Genomic DNA, 20018 nt, shown 5'->3' with positions numbered 1-20018 from the left:
ATACTCTTTAAAGGCCAAAATTTAATATATTTTTATTCTTTCTTCAAATACATACATACATAAGATATCGCTAATGCCACCACAATTTTTGCTTTTACATTCATAACATGCCACCTATCTAAAAATAAATAAAAAATTAATGAATATTATTTTAATAATTTTTTTGATATCTCCAATATTTTTTTTGATATTATATAGAAATTAAAATTAATTGAAATTTAAAAAATAATTAAAACCATATTAACAATAAATTGTGATGGTAGTAGCCAAAATTGTGGTGACATTAGCAACATCCTACATTTATACACGTCTCAAGTTATGTGTATATATATATATATATATATATGTATATTCCCGAAAATTTAAATACCAACAAATAAATTATTTGATTTCAACAATCCAAAACATCGCCTTCACTCTCTCCCTAGCTCCACAGTTCCCGTTGAAGTCTTCAAGAGTACATAGACTAGGCCCACGACGAAGACCCCTGAGCGCGAAGTACTCTGCACACACAAGTACACCCCCTCACTCTGGCAGAGTTATGACAAAACCCTCCATCAGACCAGTCAGCACTTGAATGTGTACAATTGGGGTAAAGGAAGATAAGCATAATAATCATAATAATAGCAACAACAAATAACAAAAATATCTCCCACACCAGATTCAGTGTCCAGCAAGTTATCTAGATATAGATATAGCATGGCAGCAGCATTCATGCCTTGCATAGGACTCCCCTGCCATTCAAGGAATCCGATGCTGTCTCCATCCTCGCCCGACCCGACCCGGCCCAACCTCCCCCCCCCCCACACCCTCAACTACTTTAAAAGTAAGTGATGACAAAATTTCCTCCGAATATATACCGATGTCGTGGATAATGCCTCGTGTGGGGTGAGTTTAGATTTTAGGTGCCTAGAGATAGGTGGCGTTGGGTGTCCAAAAACTGTGCTGAATAACTACATTTCGGTGCTGCTGCAATTTGGCCTCCGCCGCCTCTTTTCATGAGACCAAATGCAGCGATGTAGTCTTACCTCCAAAAGAATATCGCATGCCACGTGTTTTGTCGATCACCAGGATCCCATGACCCTCGTTTATGTAGGTGTATTGTACATATATGGAATCTATACCCTGCATAGAGAGCTTGTCTCCACTTGGATGATACATCTAATCAGTAATGACTGAAATAACTGTCGTGGAGGTACATGGAATGAAACTGCACCATCTCTGTGAGGAATAAACATCAACATCCAGATTACCAAATGAAAATTCTGAGTGATGTGAGTGATTTCTACATTTGTTTTACACATCTTGGATTGTATTTAACTTAATTTAAATTGTTAACATTGAATAACTAACTAGTGTGATGTTCAAAACTTTTAAGAGAGCATCACAATTTGTAGTGATGGTAGTGGAGAAACTTGACGTCAGGAAATTCATTTCAAACATGGTATTCTACGTAAGATGTTTTGGTACAAGAGAAATGTCATTAAAATTTATGATGATTATAAATATGTTTATTTTATTGTAGTGTTCAGTAAAAAGTAACACACAAAAGTTCTACCACATCGGTTATGTTGTAAACTTTAAAAAATTATATTAAAAATTAAAAAAAAACTAAAAATAAAACATGAAATAGGAAACTAGTTCATAAATAACTAAAGGAATATATAAACAACAACTTCAAAGTCAACCAGTTTGCTTGTAATTTTTTTATTTGAATAATGCAGTTATTTTAGGTGTTATTGAGTGTTTCCTTATTGAAAGTCAAATAAAAAAGAACAGCTAGAGTGGATGGATGTTCTCATCCAGACGCGCTCCAACGAACAGACGACGAGTCCTGCACTGGAGCGGTCCCAAAGGAAATTAAGCGCAAGCAAGAAAGCAGAAGGAAAGCCAAGAAGCGAATGGGTTAGGGGGTTCGTCCACGTCCGCAAATGAGAACCCCTCCAAGATCCCAGCTGGCAGCTGAATAGACATAAAGACCGAAGTCTGGTAGCCAGGACGGTATAACAATGACGTGGAGAACCGCTAGGAATCTACAAATAGCCTAGATCCATTGTGCTGATGAGGAAGTGAGTCACACAATGATCAGAGATGCCTCGTGTGTGGATGACGAGGTTTGCCGAGCCAGGGGGGGTGCAACGGCCAACTGGGGAAAAAGGGCCACAAGTACCCACACCTCTCCCCATGCCTCTTTGTCCCAAACGCAAATTCCACTTGGACCTTGTCGATAAGCATGGGTTAGCTTCGGAGGAAGAAGAGGCTCGGGCCGGACCAAAAACCATACCTGATACCAAACCTACGTGTCATGAGGCATCGTGGGATTGATTCTATCCTCTACTCTTTACCAGTATTGAAGGAACTAAAGGCGAGTATATGAGTTTTCGAAAGTTCACCGATGGCAGGTGGGAAAAGGAGCTCAACTGTTTTGTCACCACTCATGGTCGTTAACTTAGAAGGAACCCGAACGATCGCTCGCTCGCTCGCTGGCTGTGCTTCACTTTCCCTTTCTTACATAATAAAATTTAGGAATCTAGACCTTTCCTAGAGTCCCCCTCCACTTTTTGTCCACGACCGGACCTTCAAAATATCTCACTGCTGAAGGGTACATATCGCACGGCCAGGATGCTCTCAACGCATCGGACGTAATCGGTGCCGCGACCACCGGACGGTGGAGCCTCCCGACCGCAGAAATCTGCCAACTACCGAAAGTCGTGCGTGGGCATGGCTTGCTCCCCGCACCCCTCATAATCTCGTGCCCGCAGCCCTATTCTCATTGCACTCTCTTGCCTCTACTCTGGTCTCCTTTTCTCTGATCTCCGAGGCATTCAGGGTTCACCCTGCGCCTCTTTGTTACTTGTCCGTTTTTTTCGAACACTTCATACTATCAAGATGGGAGAAGAATTTAGGTGCTTCGTCGGGGGCCTGGCTTGGGCCACCACCGACGACCGTTTGGAGCAAGCGTTCCGTCCTTTCGGAGATGTTATTCAGAGCAAGGTAATCTCCGACAGGGAAACTGGAAGGTCTCGCGGGTTCGGTTTCATCACGTTTGCTGACGAGAACGCCATGAACGAAGCTATTAAAGAAATGAATGGAAAGGAGTTGGACGGGCGTAACATCACTGTGAACCAAGCGCAGTCCCGTGGAGGAGGCGGCGGTGGAGGTGGTGGCTACGGAGGAGGCGGTGGTGGACGCCGTGAAGGTGGTGGCGGCTATGGTGGAGGTGGTGGTAGCTACGGTGGGAGTGGTGGTGGTGGGTACGGAAGTCGCCCGTCCTATGGAGATCGTGAGGGTGGAGGCGGTGGTGGTTACGGAGGCCGCGGAGGTGGTGGCAGTGGTTATGGAGGTCGCGGAGGTGGCGGGGGTTCCGGGAACTGGAGGATCGAACGCCAGAGCGATTATTAGAGCCGTCAAAGGTGGTTGAAGCCTCTGGTGGTTTAAGTAACATTCCGGATTCACGAATGGATGACGCTCTGCGCTCGGAAATCTGCGGGTCTCGGATCGGATAACTGGTGACAAGACTACTGCAAGGGGGTTGCCGAAGGGAAAGACACTGAAGGATTTTACTGTTTGGGGCCGGGAGAGATGCAACTGTTCACTGGGGAAAGCCACTTGAGATTTAACTGTCCTTTCTGCGGGGGTCGCTGGACCTGCCTGCAGGTCGCGTTAGTGGCGACATGTTTGTCGACTTGTTTCTTGTTACTTGTTTGTTTTTGTGCTCTTTCTGCAGTGCAGAGCAACGGATCGTCCTTCACTGTTCCTGAAGTAGGATAACCACCCGTGGTACTCTGATATTTTTTTGCCTTGAGCTCGTTCTGATCTGTTTCTTGTAAGGATGTCTTAAGATTTTGGTCTCACTGTAGTAGGATGAACTTCCGGCGGGGCTTTAGCTCTTTCTGGCAGAGTCGTTCTGTATTTTATCTAAGGTGAAACTTAGAACGCTGGAACGACATGATACCTGTGAGTTCTTTTTTCGGACATTGTTCATGTGTCTCTTATACGAAGATTTGAAACTTCTGAAACAATACTTCGAGACCTCAGTCTTCTGGCTATGGGTATTCATGAATGTATACTGTGAATTTCCCAAGTGTATCGTTTTCTATCTATTTTTATTCCGTTCCATTGTGAAATAATGACACGCTGATCTTCCTCTGGGAGTAAAATATTGACATATTTGAAACTCACAGTTCTGCGGAAGATGTTGCCAACGGGATACTCAAAATATTTCACGAAGTAGCATGCTTTCATACAATGTATTACTTTTTTTTTCTCCACGTGTTCTACCAATTGTCACTTACACATTGCAAGCTCACTCTCTTATGACACAAACCTTCCTTATCATAAGACACAATATTTAGTGAACCCAAATGTGTCTCATTCTACCAGTTGCCATGTGAATGAAAATATCTAACACTCGCACTCTTTTTGTACACATGTTGAAAAATCTTCTACACCTGTATGGTATACACTATGTCAGAGCGAGGCGAATATACGTTGAATAATTTCAACTGCACATACCAATTCACTATCCCATTGCACAATCACATATAAATTCACTAAATATCAAATTTAACAGAATCGTGCACCTTAGCGTTCTATGTCGGAGCAAGAAGGTAAGGAAGTCTGTATTCTTGACAATGAGATTGACGTTGAGATTATGAACATTGATCTAGACAAACTTCGCATTCATCAAGACATAGTTATCATTCAGCATAAAATAAGGATAATAGCTGCTCTACCTATTTTTAATTACAAAAAGTCGTACACATCACCTTAACATCACAACGATTAAAACTACAAATTGACCAAAATGACTAAGATAATTAACCAAAACTTAATACTTCTCGATGTTGAGAAGATTCCTATAAATATTCAGTCAGCAAAAACATAAAAAGAAAAATATACATATACATATGTATATACACACATATAAATATATATATATATATAGATATAGATATCTTTGTTGATTGAATTTGGGTAAGCACAATTTTATGATCTATATATACATATCTTGAAATATTATTGTATCTAGAAATACAAGTATTACAAAGAATCTTTTCAAAACTTAAAAATTATAATCTCCAGGTTTCTTATTGTCTATTTGTGTATAAATTAACATTGATCTTTTTAATGCACTAGCCTAATACTTCTATGTCAAAGTTCTAACAACTTATTAATCAAATGTTATTTAGTTTGATTGTTGTTGTATATATTGGCAAAAATATGTAGAAACTATGAAGACAAACTAAACAAGAATCATGTTTACAAAGAAAGAGACAAAAGGGCTAGAAGAGTTGTGGTAATAAAAGATGGTATATGAGTGTATTATGAGTGTATTATCCATTTTTTATCGTTTTATTTTTTATGAAAAAAATTTACTTAAGCTAATGCAAAAATATAAAAATAAAACATAGTTAATCTATGCTTAGCAAGGTTGTTACATCCAACATAAAACATGTTTAGATATAATATAGAAAGCAAATAACAATCATACCATTTTAAATTGATTTAAAATACTAAATTGTACATATATATATATATATATATATATATATCTCTTGGTTATTCATATATTGATAATTATAGTAAATATTTTATCTAAATATTAGTTGATAATTATACAACATAAGAAGTAGGATGTGTTATAAAAGAAATGTCTAATTTTGGTATTTTATACACTTACTTCTTGTTTCTGTTGTTTTTTCTTTTTAAACAAGTTTTCTTAATAACATACTATGATCTAATTGATGTTTAATAAAATAAAAGGAATAAAAAAAATATGTGTGTGAGTGTATATATATATATATATATATATATAATACTTTATGTAGCAATTTATTTTACATGAAAAAAAATATAGTAATTGGCTATATTTATGACAAAAATAAGTAAAATATCTATGAATGTATTTGAGTGAAAGCTGATTTAGAATTATTTTTATAATCAATATGTTTTATATAGTATTTTAAAGAATCAATTGTAAACAGTTTAAATAGAAATATTTCAGAATTTTAATAAAAATTGTGAGAACTCTTGAATAAAGTTTTGTAAGGCATAAATGTTTTTCTAGACATTTAAAACAAATATTAGAAATATTTACATATGTCAACAAATAAATTGTTTTGAGCATGTTTGAAAGCTAGTTGGCATTTTAAATTTTAATGTTATAATATAAAATAACAAAAAAATATTTTACTACATAACATATATGGCTATTAATTTTATTCTAATTTTATAATAAAAAATTCACACTAAATAACTAATTGTGATTAACCAAGAATTTTAGACCCTAATTATTTTTAGTAATTTTGTTTTATTTACTTTTTTTTAAATAACGATTTTATATACAATAAAAGAATATCAAAAGTATATCATATTAAAAATTTAACCTTTAAAACTTAAAAAAATTTCAGATTTATCCTTGGAGTATCCTAAAATATTATAAATATCCTCTTACTTTTGATAATTTCTGATGCATATCTTGCATTGTATATGAACATATATTATTACCAATGATTCTTATATTGCATATTAATGGATATTACCAACAATGATTTATGTATCATATATGAACAAGTATGATTGGCAATTCCGCTTAATGATCATACTAATGAATACCACCAAAGCTTGAATTCATGATCAAACATCATCTTCTGTGTCATGCTAGCTTAGGTTGATGCTTTGAATAAAGATAGACCTAGTTGCAAGTTTGTACAAAAGTAAGTATTAATTGAATCTGCATCAAAATAAATCATAACATTTTTTGCAATTCTTTTTAGGTAGTGGTAGGATGATAATACAATTGTTTAAATATTGCTACATTTGTAATATTGATAGTATTAAATCATGTGTTTTGATTCTATTGCATTAACCAAAAAGTACTTCCAACTATCTTATCAATTGATTCCCCGTTTTTGACATTTGTAGCTATAAGCCTTAAGGACATGCTTCACATTACTCTACAATTCATTAATTTTGCATCTATGGATTGACAAACACATGATGTGCTTGAATTAAGCAAATGTACAATGCAATTCCATTGAGAATAAGATTTGAATCAAAATCAAGGTTGGAGACTTCATGAAGTTCGGAATCAAGCATTGATGTTGATATGTACTAATACATGACTTTACACAAATCTTTAGACTATCAGGTTGTTAGTGTTTATAAATCATGTAATTATAGATGACAATGCTTTTGGACCTAGGCCTCTACTATTAGAATTATGTAGCCAAGACATGCACTAATTTATAAGAATAAAAAATCAAATACTATAAGTAATAATTTTTTTATGATTTCTATATTGAAAGTCAAATTTGATTATCTTTGTGTAAGTGATTTAGTGAAATTATGTAGTGTTTATTCATAAGTAGATTTTATATATGATTAGGCATATGCAAGCATGCATACATCACCTTTGAATTTAGAATGATCATGTGTCATACTATGGGTGTTGTTTTCCTAAGTAGTAATACATTAAAGTAAGATATTTATTGTAATGCAATCAACAACCATTTTGAAACATCTTTTATCAAGTCCAATCAAATGAGATACATTGTAAAATATTGTATTGATACTTGCAATTAGAAACTACATATGCTACAATCTCAATAGATATGTACAAGTGAATTTATTATTTGGATATTTATCTTTGAAGACATATGCATTGCTAGCATTTCAATTGCATAAAAAATAATATTTGATGTAATGAAGGAGTTACAATATCCTACTTGATTGTCTAGTATAGAAGAGGGAAACATTACTTTTGAGCTAATTGATTCCTATAAAGATAACAATATAAACCTAAAAGCATACTATGACTAAAAAAAAACAAAGAATCTTAAGAGCATTACAAAATTAGAAGTTGATGAACAAAATTGCTTTCTTTTGTATTTTTGCCTAAAATGCTAGCTTATATGGCTTATAACATTGTAGACATGTCATTGACATAGATAAGACTCTTTCAAAAAAAAAAAAAGTGGGACATTTTCTTGTTGCTATAATAATTATTTCAAAGAAATAATTATTTTATTTTCTATTTAATATTACAAATGTTTAAATCAATGACTATTGGTTGTGGTTCATGTGATGGATGAAAGCAATAATTCTTGCATATTGTCTATTATATTACAATCTTCCAAAATTCACATTTTGTCTAATCAACAAAAAGATATCATTGATGTTGTCAACAATGTATTTCTACTATGCAAATACACATTTTTAGTGCACCATTTAGTTAAGAATTAATAATGACATTTCAAAAATCCAATGCTTATATGCCATCTCTAAGTAGTAGCAAGTGCAAATATTTTTTTAGATTTCAATATCAAATTTTCAAAAAAATTAGGATGTATTTGAAGAAGCTATACAATACTTAATAAATACTCTAGCATAATATTAGACATTGTCACAGCTTAATGGAAATCAATATAGCCACATGATTTTAAATATTACAAAATTTCTAAATTAATAGATCTTAAAAGGATATAAGAGGAGATTAATTTCAATGCTAGAAATACTTTGGCAGCAACTCATAATATAATACAATGAATAATTGTCAAGGACATGAATTGGAAGAAAATGCATAAACTTAGAAAATCTGTGTCAAAAATAAAGTGAAAAAATAAAAATAAAGTAGTATATATATTAAAAAGAAATTAGAATGGCTATTGCTAAATGACAAAGAAACTAGAGACTCTTAAATCTAAACTAGAAGCAAGAAAGGAGTTGATAAGAATAAAGAGGGCATCACTCTTGCCTCTATATATACTATCTAAGTAAAAGCTACATGGCAATGTTTTATAGAACTTCTAATATGTGTTGACTTTGCAGGATACATGCCTTACCTTACAAGGCAAGTTTTCTACGTGTAGGCCACATAGTTAGCTTGTTCTTTAAGCTACCAACATGTGTGGCACATGGCCAACTTATTGACCACGTTTCTAATCTAAAAATTCAATTAAAGTCACCTATAAAGTCAAAGCAGCATCAATAAAGTTTTTAGGAAGCTTCGATAGAAGATATTATAGAATTGACATACTTTTATCTAGTATTATCTAAATTATATAAGTAATTATTGGTTTACATATGTATATCTATGACAATAATGTACCATTGCAAATTCAACTATTAGACGATTATCAATTAATATAATAGAAAAGAACAAATGGTCACTTATACTTACAAGTGACTATTGCATCATTTTTCTATTCAATACTATCTTTGAATGCATATCAAAGCAATCATCTAATATTTTAGATTTATAGAATTGCACATGTACATGTAACTTGTGGGAGCTCTTATAATTAACAAAGTATTGGATAAAAAAATAACTATAAAATCAATGTTGCTTTGATCCTACTATCCTTGATACAACATTCATATTACTACCTTAAAAAATGTCACATTTGTATTCAAGATATTGAAAGAATTAAAAGAGTATTTAGATGCAACTAATCCAAGAATATTGGGCATAATTACTTGACATGCAAAAAACCAATTTGGTTCCTTGATTGAAGCATTGCTTAATGTAATGTTGATGAGACTACTTTTGAAACTTAATAGAAAATAATTAAATTTGGTCACTTAATAGAAAGCAATTAAATTTGGTCACTTAGAATGCACGTGTATATGATTTTAAATAAAATTAAATATAATAAATAATATTGCATATTCTTGGATTTGATTTACTTTTTATATACTATGTAGTAAAATAATACTTTGATATTTTCTTATTAATTCTCTCAATGAACTTATTATAAACTTAAAAATACCATTGGTTGCAAGTTTTGGTATTTAAAAGTGAACCTTGATAAAAAATAAAAATAAAAAAAGACCACATAATACCACAAAGATTTAATATGGAATCCTCCAAAGTCTTTGTTAATTCTAAAGAATAGTAATTATACCTTTAGAAAGCTTTACACCTAATATTCAAGTAATTGATTCATGCCTTCACTTAGGCTTTAGCTTCTCTTCCTCACACTAGCTGCTAGCCATTGTAATGCAATTCTTTCCATATTAATATATCAAGTCTTGTTGCACTATTTAAGGTGTATATCATAAGTATATGGTTGAAAGTTGTATTTTTTTAAGCAATGGCTTATAGGTAAATTTAAATATATATAATTTTTAGATTGTTTTGATTTTTGGTTTGATGATCACATAAGTATTAAAATTTAACTTTCAATATAAAAATCATAAAAAAATTATTACTAATAGCATTTGATTTTTGATTCTTGTGAATTAACGTATGTCTTAGCTACATAACTATGACAGGAGAGTCCTAGGATCAAGAGCATTGTCATCTATAATCACATGATTTGTATATACCAACAACCTAATAGTTTCTATGGATGCAAAATAAATGTATTGTAGAGCCACATGAATTACATGCTTAAGAATTATAACTATAAGTATCAAAAATAGAGAATAAATTAGTGAGATGGTTGAAAGTACATGTTGGTTAATAAAATAGAATCAAAATACATGATTCAATATTATCAATATTATAAATATAGCAATGTTTAAACAATCATATCATCATTTCATCACTACTTCTAAATAATTATTAAAAATATTATGATTTATTTTGATGCAGATTCAATTAATACTCATTTTTGTGCAAATCCGTGACTAGATCTATCTTTACATAAAGTATCAACCTAAGCTAGCATAATATGGAAAATGATATTTGATCATGAATTCAAGCTTTAGTGGTACTTGTTAATATAATCATTAAGCGGAGTTGCTAATGATACTTGTTCATATATAATATAAGAATCATTGTTGGTAATATCGATTACTATATAATGCAAGAATCATTGATAATAATATGTATTCATATACAATGCAAGAGATACATTAGAAATTATCAAAAATAAAAGGATATTCATAATATTTTAGGATATTTCAAAGATATATTTAAAAAAATTCTTAAAAATAAAATTAATTTTTTAATAATATTTTTTAAGTTTTCAAATGATTTTTAATAATATAATGAATTCTTGGTTATTTTTATTTTTTTACATCTATTATTCTTATTATATTATTTTATCTTCATTCATCATAAATTTGCTAAATATTGATTTTTTTAATCTCTTTATTAAAAATTATCTTATTCAATTATTATGCAATTGTTTCAATTTAATTGTTACAAAGGACAATCCAACAGAAAATTTCCCATATTTTTGCCTTTTCATTTAACTGTGAGAGTAAAATAAATAATTGTACCAATAAAAAGAATAATTGATTAATGTTCCATAAAATTATTATGTACAAATGAATAAATCAATCAATTTAAAAAATATTCAATAATTCTACTTACCACACTAACAAAAAAATAAAAAACATAAAAAATTGTGTGATGGTTCCACAACTATTTAACATATTAATAAATTGGCCTTTAGTTCTAATGTCAACAATAATTAAACATGGTATGAAGTGTTTTTGCTGATTTGATATTTGCATCTAAGACAATTTAAAATTTTACTTAAACAGGTTCAGTAATGATCTTTGAATCAATAGAATTCATATGAATAGAAGATTCAATAATTGAAGTATCTCTTATGGTGTAACAAAATTCTTCTAGAACCTTAAGGAATGGTATGCTTCTCATTGTAAAAGATGTTGACACCACATTTAATTATTGTTGACATTGGAACTAAGAGTCAAGATATAAACAACATATTGATTTATAATTCAGCGTGGAACCAATAGATGAAAAATTTGTGTGCAAACTACAACAATTGTCATTTTAGTTCATGAATATTGCATCATGCAATATAATGATGACAATTATCCTCTTACAAAACTTGACAGCATCAAAGAAAGTATATTCAGGCACTACAGAATCATTCACATCACCCAGAACATCGTCAGGTAATGCGAGGTAATATTCATTCTGCGAATCATATGCTTAGTGCACTTCGTCTATTTCGATAATTGTACGATTGCAATCTCAAATAACTACCAGTACACATGTAAATGGAAAATTATTCGAAGTATTAATTTGTCCTATAGCATTTGAAGTTGTAGCTCCATTTCACTAGGATTATGCATAAATTTGTTGATGCAATTCTATGTAGGAGCTAATATCATGACTTCAGATGTGTTTATTTTGCATACATTAGTTACGTTTCTGAGCTATTGGTGAAGTAAGGAAAGGCACTGAAATGAGTAATATCTGCATGTTTGTCCGCGTTTAGCTTACACCATAAGTATTAGCGACATGGAGATGCGAAACACAGATATTCCACAAAGACTGGAACTGGATTATCTGGACCTTAAGAGAAATCTAAACACCATGAGTCATACAACGACGTGTTAAAGATAGACCACGATGATGATAATGCGTGGATAGTTATGACCGGGGTACTTGGATTTTGAAACAAGAAATCACCAGAGCATTCGGATAACGGAAGTGTGCACCATCTAAGCTGTGGACTTGCATACAGTGAGAAAACTATTGTGTTCACCGACATACAAAGAACTCCAAACCACGAGGACAGAGATATAATTATTCGTTTTTCATCGCTTTGGCTGGTGTTTAAAATTCAATCTCATGGAATTATTCTCCGTCAACCACGAGTGGTTCAATAAGAAAAGTAGCCTCCAAGCATCGGTCTAGGGGCTTTATCTCATAACTGAACTGCAAAGACTACGTCTCTTCTTACACACACTACCGTGTGCAATGACTAGTCACTTAGCCATGGAAGAATACAGCAGTGCCCCCATTTGACTTCACTTCATGTAGCAGGGTGCTGCTCCGATCCCAGCAAGGACTGTCTTGATAAGAAGTCGAGATGGCAATCAAGGGACAATGTGACCTGCACGTAAACAGAACCAGTAATATTGATTGTTAGGAATAGCAAGAGATCTTTTAACGAATAAACAGTGGGAAACTCAATCGAGCAGCAACCAACAGGAAATTGTGTAAGAAAAAGAATGGAATGACGCACCCTTGCAGTTGTAGTTGTGGATATAGTTGAGTCTGCACTCCTGGGGCAGCTTGGATGCCAGTTCGAAATTCACCCCAATAGACTTAGCGAGATTGCTGGTCAAGGCATCACACAGGCACTGGGGACCGTTAGCACCGGCCAGCACGGTCTGGATATGTGCGCAGCAATCCGCGGTTGGTGCTGTGCCAGTCGTCACCGCAGGCCTGCAAGAAATGTACGAGTTCACTGCAGGGCACTGCGCATGCGCGCAGTACACCATCGCCAACACAACCACAAAGGCCACCAAACTCTTCGCCATGATCGCCATCGCTAAAGCAGCTGCTTTACTATCTTCAGAGGAGTCCAGAAACAAGAACTTCGAAACGAAGAGAGAGACAACTGTAGAAGACTAGAAGACACTGCGCCGCGACTTAAGCCTCGGAAGTGGAAGTATATATGCGCTCGGAGAAGACGATTCACGGAAATGAACACTCATACCTCAGTCTTAAGGCTGACAGCATCGATCTGCTCAATCACCGTTGTAGCAGATCTAGCTCCCAAACTAAATATCTGACACCATACAAAATCATAAACTAAAACAATACTATTAGAGAAGTCGCAAAACACCTGCACCACCTCTTGGTGGCAAAACAGGCTTTTAAGTGCGTTGAATTGTCGCAGACCGGATCAGCGAGAGGGACCCACTTGTCCACGGTCTTACAAACCGCAGCAGACCGGGCATGACAACATACAGCGAACCAGCCCATACAATCCGCAACCCGAGTGGATGAACCCTTATTGGAGCGAGCCACGGTACATGACGTAGCACTGATGCCATCTGTGCAACACTGCTCTGCGCTTCAGACGCGTCGTACTGGAGCTAGTGGATAGGAATCGGTGTCATAACCGCAACTGAACGGCGACAGTCCCAATCGGTGGAGTGGTGGCGAGAGAAAGACCCCACTTGGACTGATCTTCACACAAGACGAAGCTCGGTTCTCGACGGTGGAATCAATGCATAGCGCGTGAGAGTAAACCTTTCATGTGTGGGGTGACAGAATGGGATGATGCAAGCGCGGTGGTAGTGCGCAGCCTTGCATTGATGGTGCTGCTCCCCTCTGGTGATGGAGCAGTGGGTGCCATATCTCCTGCCCACCCACCGCAGTAACGCTCCTCCAGGTTCTGCCCTCCTCTTCCTCCTCCTCCTCCATATCTGGATGGCGGTTTGGCCTTTGTCAGGCACTTTCCTTGTTCAATTGCTCCTTTTCTGCTTGCTTCTGTTCTGTCCTCCACGCGGTATTATCTTCCGCACGAAAAACAATTATGTACAAAACATTTGTTTGTGAACCACGATAACCAATGCCTCACATAATATTAATAAGATTAATAATAAAATAATAAACAACAACAACTCTTTGTGTACAAAATCGACTCATTTCTGGTGCAAGAGACATTCATTCCTCCTGCACAGCAATGCTTCTGCACAGAACACTTGTCTGTGAAGCACATGGACAGAAGTACAAATCGTTGCTGTTGGGCAGACATACTCATTTCTTGTGCACAGAATTTTTGCTTCCTGTGCACAAGAGCTTGTTGTTTTGAGTGAACTGCTTCTTTCTTATCCACACAAATTGGTTGTTGTGAGTAGAAGCTCGTTTTAGCTGCTCAAAAGAATTTACATTACATTACATTGGTATAAAGTAATTATAGTTTTATTTGAAGTAGTTACTTTATTTAAAGATGGTATTTCATCAAAAACGTTGTAGTTCCAAAGGATTAATCTGAATAAATATAGGGGAATGCTAAATACACCCCCCAATATGCTATTTCGGTTGCTTCTAAAGCACCTACTATGCTCAATATGACTACACCCTTCAAAATGGAATTTCCATCCCTCCTATCTACAAGATTGTTGGATTGAACTAAAGCATCTACTACAATGCTAAGTATACCATCAAACCTCCAAATATTGTCAACTTCCAAATCCTGCTATCTTCAAATCCTTGAACCCTATTATCTTCAAAATTCCAAATCCTGATACCTTTCAACCCTCAAATCCTAGTACCCTCAAATCCCTTGAACCTTATTACCTTCAAACCTCCAAATCCTATTACCTCTCAACCTTCAAATCCTAGTGCCTTCAAATCCTTGAATATATTATCTTTACTCGAGATTTTTCATGCATTATAAGAAGAGATGTTGTACTTTGTAAGAATGTTTGTTCACATCCAAGGCTATGTACTTACAATGCTACACTTTGTTCCTACGTGAAAGAAGATTATTTTGAATTATGATTGTAGAAGCAAGTACAATCTACAAAATGATCCAACAAATGCAAAGTAAATTTACAAAAGATCCATGTAGAAGATTTATTACCTCTTTTAATTTAATGGATGCAAGTTGGACAAACTCTGGTACTTTACAGTCACCAAATATGAGTACAATCACAACCTTTTGAGCAATAGGGTTGGACATCCTAATGTATAGCATGATTAATATGAAGTAATGCAAAAAAAGGTTGTTGCTAATATTACTCCAAAGGTTATCTTGTTAACTATAATACAAGTCAATCCAAATACATAAGCAATAGCAAAGACCATTCAGAACAATAAAGTATATATTTTAAAAGGTGAATTTGATAGTCATCTAATAACCCTTTTTTCTTGTGGATTAATTTTGAAATGAGAACTTTTGCTTTGACTATTATGTCAACAATGTTGATCAAGTGACATCCTTATTTTTTACACATTCTAGATATGTGAAGCTTGCTAGTAAGTATCTTTACACTCTAGTTATAGAGTGCATATATAAAATAAATTGATTCAATATATTGATGTTCTATATTATTGGCATGACCAATTTCAATACTTCTTTCATTGTTGCAGTTGCCTTTATATAAGAAGAACCTAAAATATACTATCAATAGGTACTTGAAAAATTTGTAAGTATTTAAAAGAATATCAAATTAATAACTATTACAATCAATTATGAATTGACTCTCATAAATGTACTAGCAACAATCTTTTTGATTGCCACACTACTTCTTTGTATGTGGCATATTAAAAAAAATGACCTTGCAAACTATAAAAAATACTTTAGAATGGACAAAGACTGAAAATCATTTCAATAATTATAAAAAAATATTATTTAATTACCAATAATTGAAAATTTTATCAAATAATAGAATATAATTTTTTAATTATATATGAGTATTTTAGCTTCACTTTAGTACCTTAAAACAATCTTAATTATATACAAAGAGTGCTTTGTGGAAGCATGTACTAACTGTGCATTACAATTCAGGAAAGTCAATAACTCTTGAGCAAAAGGCATGAATTCTATGGTAAAAAATTACATATTAGTCTCCACCAAAGATATCTAAGATGTTCAAATTCAACATTTTTAAGCCTTTAAGAGTCGCATCAAAGAAATCAAAGTACAACCAAGTATGAAACAGATTTGTATTAATCATTACTGTAAGTAATATTTGTTCATAGATGTTATAAGATAGATCTTATTTTATGCAATCAACTTAGTCCCACAACATATTCAATATGCTAAAAAAGAGGATGTCATTAAATATTTTCATGATTTTATACCTATGATGGCCTTTCTTTGTTGCTTTTATATATAGAATAAAATAAAAGCAAAAATGTGATTATTAGTGCATGATTTTTATCTTCTTTGATATCTTCTTAGTATGCAATGGCTTGAACTAGAAGTTGGATTTGTACATTGACGCATTTCAAGCAATACAAGAGCAGTTTCAAATTTGGATAGCCTTGGATCCATCTTTGATGAGGTTAGAAGAACTTATTAGATCTTGGTACTCCATCAACAAGAACATATGTACAATCAACTACTGAAGCTAGCATTGCAGATACACACATTAAAAAATTCATCGATACAACATACTTATATAGGTCTAAGAAGCTTTATCAAATAAATATTATACTCAAATAATTTTGTAATATAAAGAATTTCATTTCAATTTGAATTAATCCAACTTAGAACATCTTCTTAAGCTTTGAATGTAATTTGTATACAAAAGTATATAATGTATAATCAAAGTAGCTACAAATTTTTAAAAAATCATTTATGTATTTTTAATTTTAAATAAAATATATAAATGTTTTTTATATTAAATATTTTATTTTAATTTTTAATTGATTATTTTATATTTTTTTATAATTTAATAATTATATATTAATATTCATTTAAATTAGATAGAAATAAAAAATTAATAAAAAATTATACATGATTTACTTATTAGAGTAAAAAATGATTATAAATTTTATTTAAGAATAAAAGTGGAGCTACTTAGAAAATTAATATTATTAAATATGATTATGCTATTATAATCATATATGTATTATAAATTTATAAAAAATATTTTAGAATGTATAAAGAATATTCTATATCATAATAGATTTAAAAAATATATTTTAAGAACTTAATAGACGTATGAGGTAGGTAGCTTAAAAATTAAGTTATGTTAGGTGGCATCTTTATCAAGGGCATGAATCTTAAAGAACCAAAAATTCAATACACTCTTGTGTAACTCAAAAATAATAGATATTTACTTAAAACTAATATAGTATTGAAATTGGAATGACTATTGGTAAAGATAAGAAGACTAAAAAGTCTTGAAATATGATTAGAAAGGCATTGATAACAGTGAAGAAGGCTTCACTCTTGCCTGCATATATACTATCTAACTAAAAGCTATATGTTGATGTTCTATAGCACTTCCAATAGGTATCTTAATTTACAAGGCAAGTTTTTTATATGTGCACTATATCATTAGCTTATACCACAAGCTACCAATATGTGTGATTCATGGCTAACTTATTGGCCAATTTTCTAACCTATCAATCACTTATAGATATGTATAAAGGTGAAACCATGCCTAAGAATCATCTAGAAAGATTTTCTTTAAGATATTATTAAATTAACATATTTTTATTTGTTTATAATATCTAGATAGTTATTAGAATAAATACATATATTTGCAATATTATCTCCCCTTTTAAAGTCAAGTTCAATAAGGAGCAGTGATCACATGTTGAAGAAGTTCATGATGTGGTGAATTATATTTGTTACATATTCTAATCTTTGTTTCTTTTGAAGGTAGTTGATAGGTCCTTTCAACCATCAATAATGTCTCATTTCAAGGCAAAAAGACTAATATATTATTTGATCATTATTGAAGCCTTTGTAACTTTATTCAAATAAAATATTTATAAAACCATTGAAAATTGTTCCTACCTCTAATAGAATCACCAAATAATGGAAGTCTCTTCCAAGGTCGTGATATCAAATGCATTATATCTCACTATCTATTTGAGGAAGAATATGTCATTTTTAAAGGTCTTTATGTTAATTATATTATCTCAAAGGCTGTGATATTTACAAGATCTTATGTAATAAGTTACCAAATGATGGCTCTTGAGTTGAATCTGCTAGCCATTGATTAGATTTTTTTTATTTTTATTTTTATCATTAACATAATTTATTTATAATAATATATTATATTTTTCTATTTAATAAATACTTTACTTTATTAATCATGATTATCATCCACAATTTGATACTTTTGAATTTTTAAAAGTTGATAATTTTACAGCAAAAGACTTAACAAATAGTTTGTCAAAGCTACATGCAAAAATAAAGTTACAACTAAAAGAAGCTCAAGAATGACAAAAGATGAATGCAGATGCTTATTATAAGGAATAACCTCAATTCCAGGTTGGCAATAAGGTATAATTACTTTGTTGTAATATGAAGACTATTTGTTGATATAACAAATTTTATTATTATAAACTTTGATTATTTCATATAAATAAATAGATTATCTAGTTTCTTATTGATTGTAGCTATTAAAATCTATAAAGATTCATTGTATATTCTATATATTTCTTTTTAAGCCATACAAGACAATAGATGTATTGAGAAGACAATAAATGTGACCTCTTCCTATGAAAGTACATAATAACTAGGAATATGAGATTAAAGAAGTCTTAGACTCAAGGCAACACAAAAATAGGTTAAAATATCTTGTTCATTGGTGTGAAAATGTTATTAGTAAACATACATAGGAGCCAAGTAAGAATTTTATAAATACAATGAAGAAGGTTTATATTTTTTTATTGACAACATCCATCAAAATCAAGATGAAAGATAACAAATCTTTGCTATAAAAAAATTTTAACTTAAAAAAGATTGCATTTGATTTTCTATCTTTGTTTAAAATTTTTATGTATTTTTAGTACTAAGGAGATAAAAAACTAAAGTTTTGTCATATTCAAAATGTTTGGCTACTAGAAAGTTATTCAAGCTTGAAGAATATGTAATTGTGTTTTGTCTTTTGAAATGTATAATCATTTCTTGAAATAAAATAGATTTTTTTTTAATGCAAACTTAGTAGTATCATGAAACTTAAAAGAATTATTCTTAATATCATAATCAAGAGGATCAAAGAGCATATTTAATCAAACTTATTTAAAAAATATTGATTTCATTGCTTAAAAATGAAAATGCTCCAACTTCAAGAAAATCATTCTTCATTAATAAAAAGATACATTTCTTTCTTTTGATATAAGAAGAAAATATCTAAAAAGGGGGTTTGACAAAATTTGTTATTTTTCAAGTCAATAAATAATCTTAAAATCTAATCTTGATAAAAACATGCTCCAACAAGCTTAGGAATAATTCAAAATATATGTTGAAAAAGTATATTTGAGATTCTTATAATTTGTATAAATAATGCCTGGATTCGAAGATCTTTCTATATAATAATATCATTCTTAAAATAAATCGACAATTACAAGAAGCTCTTTATTGTAGAACTTGTAGTTAATCTCAATTATTAAAAATTTCTTAGAATAGAAAGCTACTAAGTAGAACTTATTATTTACTTCTATTTATGATAGAACTACACTTATATCAAATTTAATGTATATATTTCCATAAAAAATACCTTAAAAAATTCCATAAAATATAAAATTGATATAGAAATAAATTTTACCTTTAAGGCTTCAAAAGATGCTTTAACTTCTTTGTTATACTTAAGCTTATCTT

General features: G+C 31.9%; 2 protein-coding genes across 2 annotated transcripts; one reads left to right on the top strand and one right to left on the bottom strand.

Annotated features, from left to right (window-relative positions):
* Nucleotides 1-2647: 2647 nt before the first annotated feature.
* LOC112284810 (uncharacterized) lies at nucleotides 2648-4024 on the top strand. The gene has a single exon (XM_024525066.3). The coding sequence runs from the start codon at nucleotides 2890-2892 to the stop codon at nucleotides 3400-3402; it is 513 nt and encodes a 170-aa protein (XP_024380834.1). The 5' UTR covers nucleotides 2648-2889; the 3' UTR covers nucleotides 3403-4024.
* Nucleotides 4025-12541: 8517 nt separating this feature from the next.
* Nucleotides 12542-13353, bottom strand: LOC112284272 (uncharacterized). The gene is made up of 2 exons (XM_024523947.3): nucleotides 12960-13353; nucleotides 12542-12827 (listed from the first exon to the last, which is right to left on the bottom strand). Exons 1-2 carry the CDS (start codon nucleotides 13264-13266, stop codon nucleotides 12811-12813), a joined length of 324 nt encoding a protein of 107 aa, XP_024379715.1. The 5' UTR covers nucleotides 13267-13353; the 3' UTR covers nucleotides 12542-12810.
* Nucleotides 13354-20018: the final 6665 nt, after the last annotated feature.

This window comes from Physcomitrium patens, chromosome 7, assembly GCF_059467195.1.
Source record: "Physcomitrium patens ecotype Gransden chromosome 7, ASM5946719v1, whole genome shotgun sequence".
NCBI lineage: Eukaryota > Viridiplantae > Streptophyta > Bryopsida > Funariales > Funariaceae > Physcomitrium > Physcomitrium patens.
The sequence above is the reverse complement of the archived record's forward strand: the minus strand, read 5'-3'. Positions and strand labels throughout refer to the sequence as shown.

Excerpts from the sequence above, each read along its gene's own strand:
- LOC112284810 (XM_024525066.3), top strand. The coding sequence starts at position 2,890 with ATGGGAGAAGAATTTAGGTGCTTCGTCGGGGGCCTGGCTTGGGCCACC.
- LOC112284272 (XM_024523947.3), bottom strand. The coding sequence starts at position 13,266 with ATGGCGATCATGGCGAAGAGTTTGGTGGCCTTTGTGGTTGTGTTGGCG.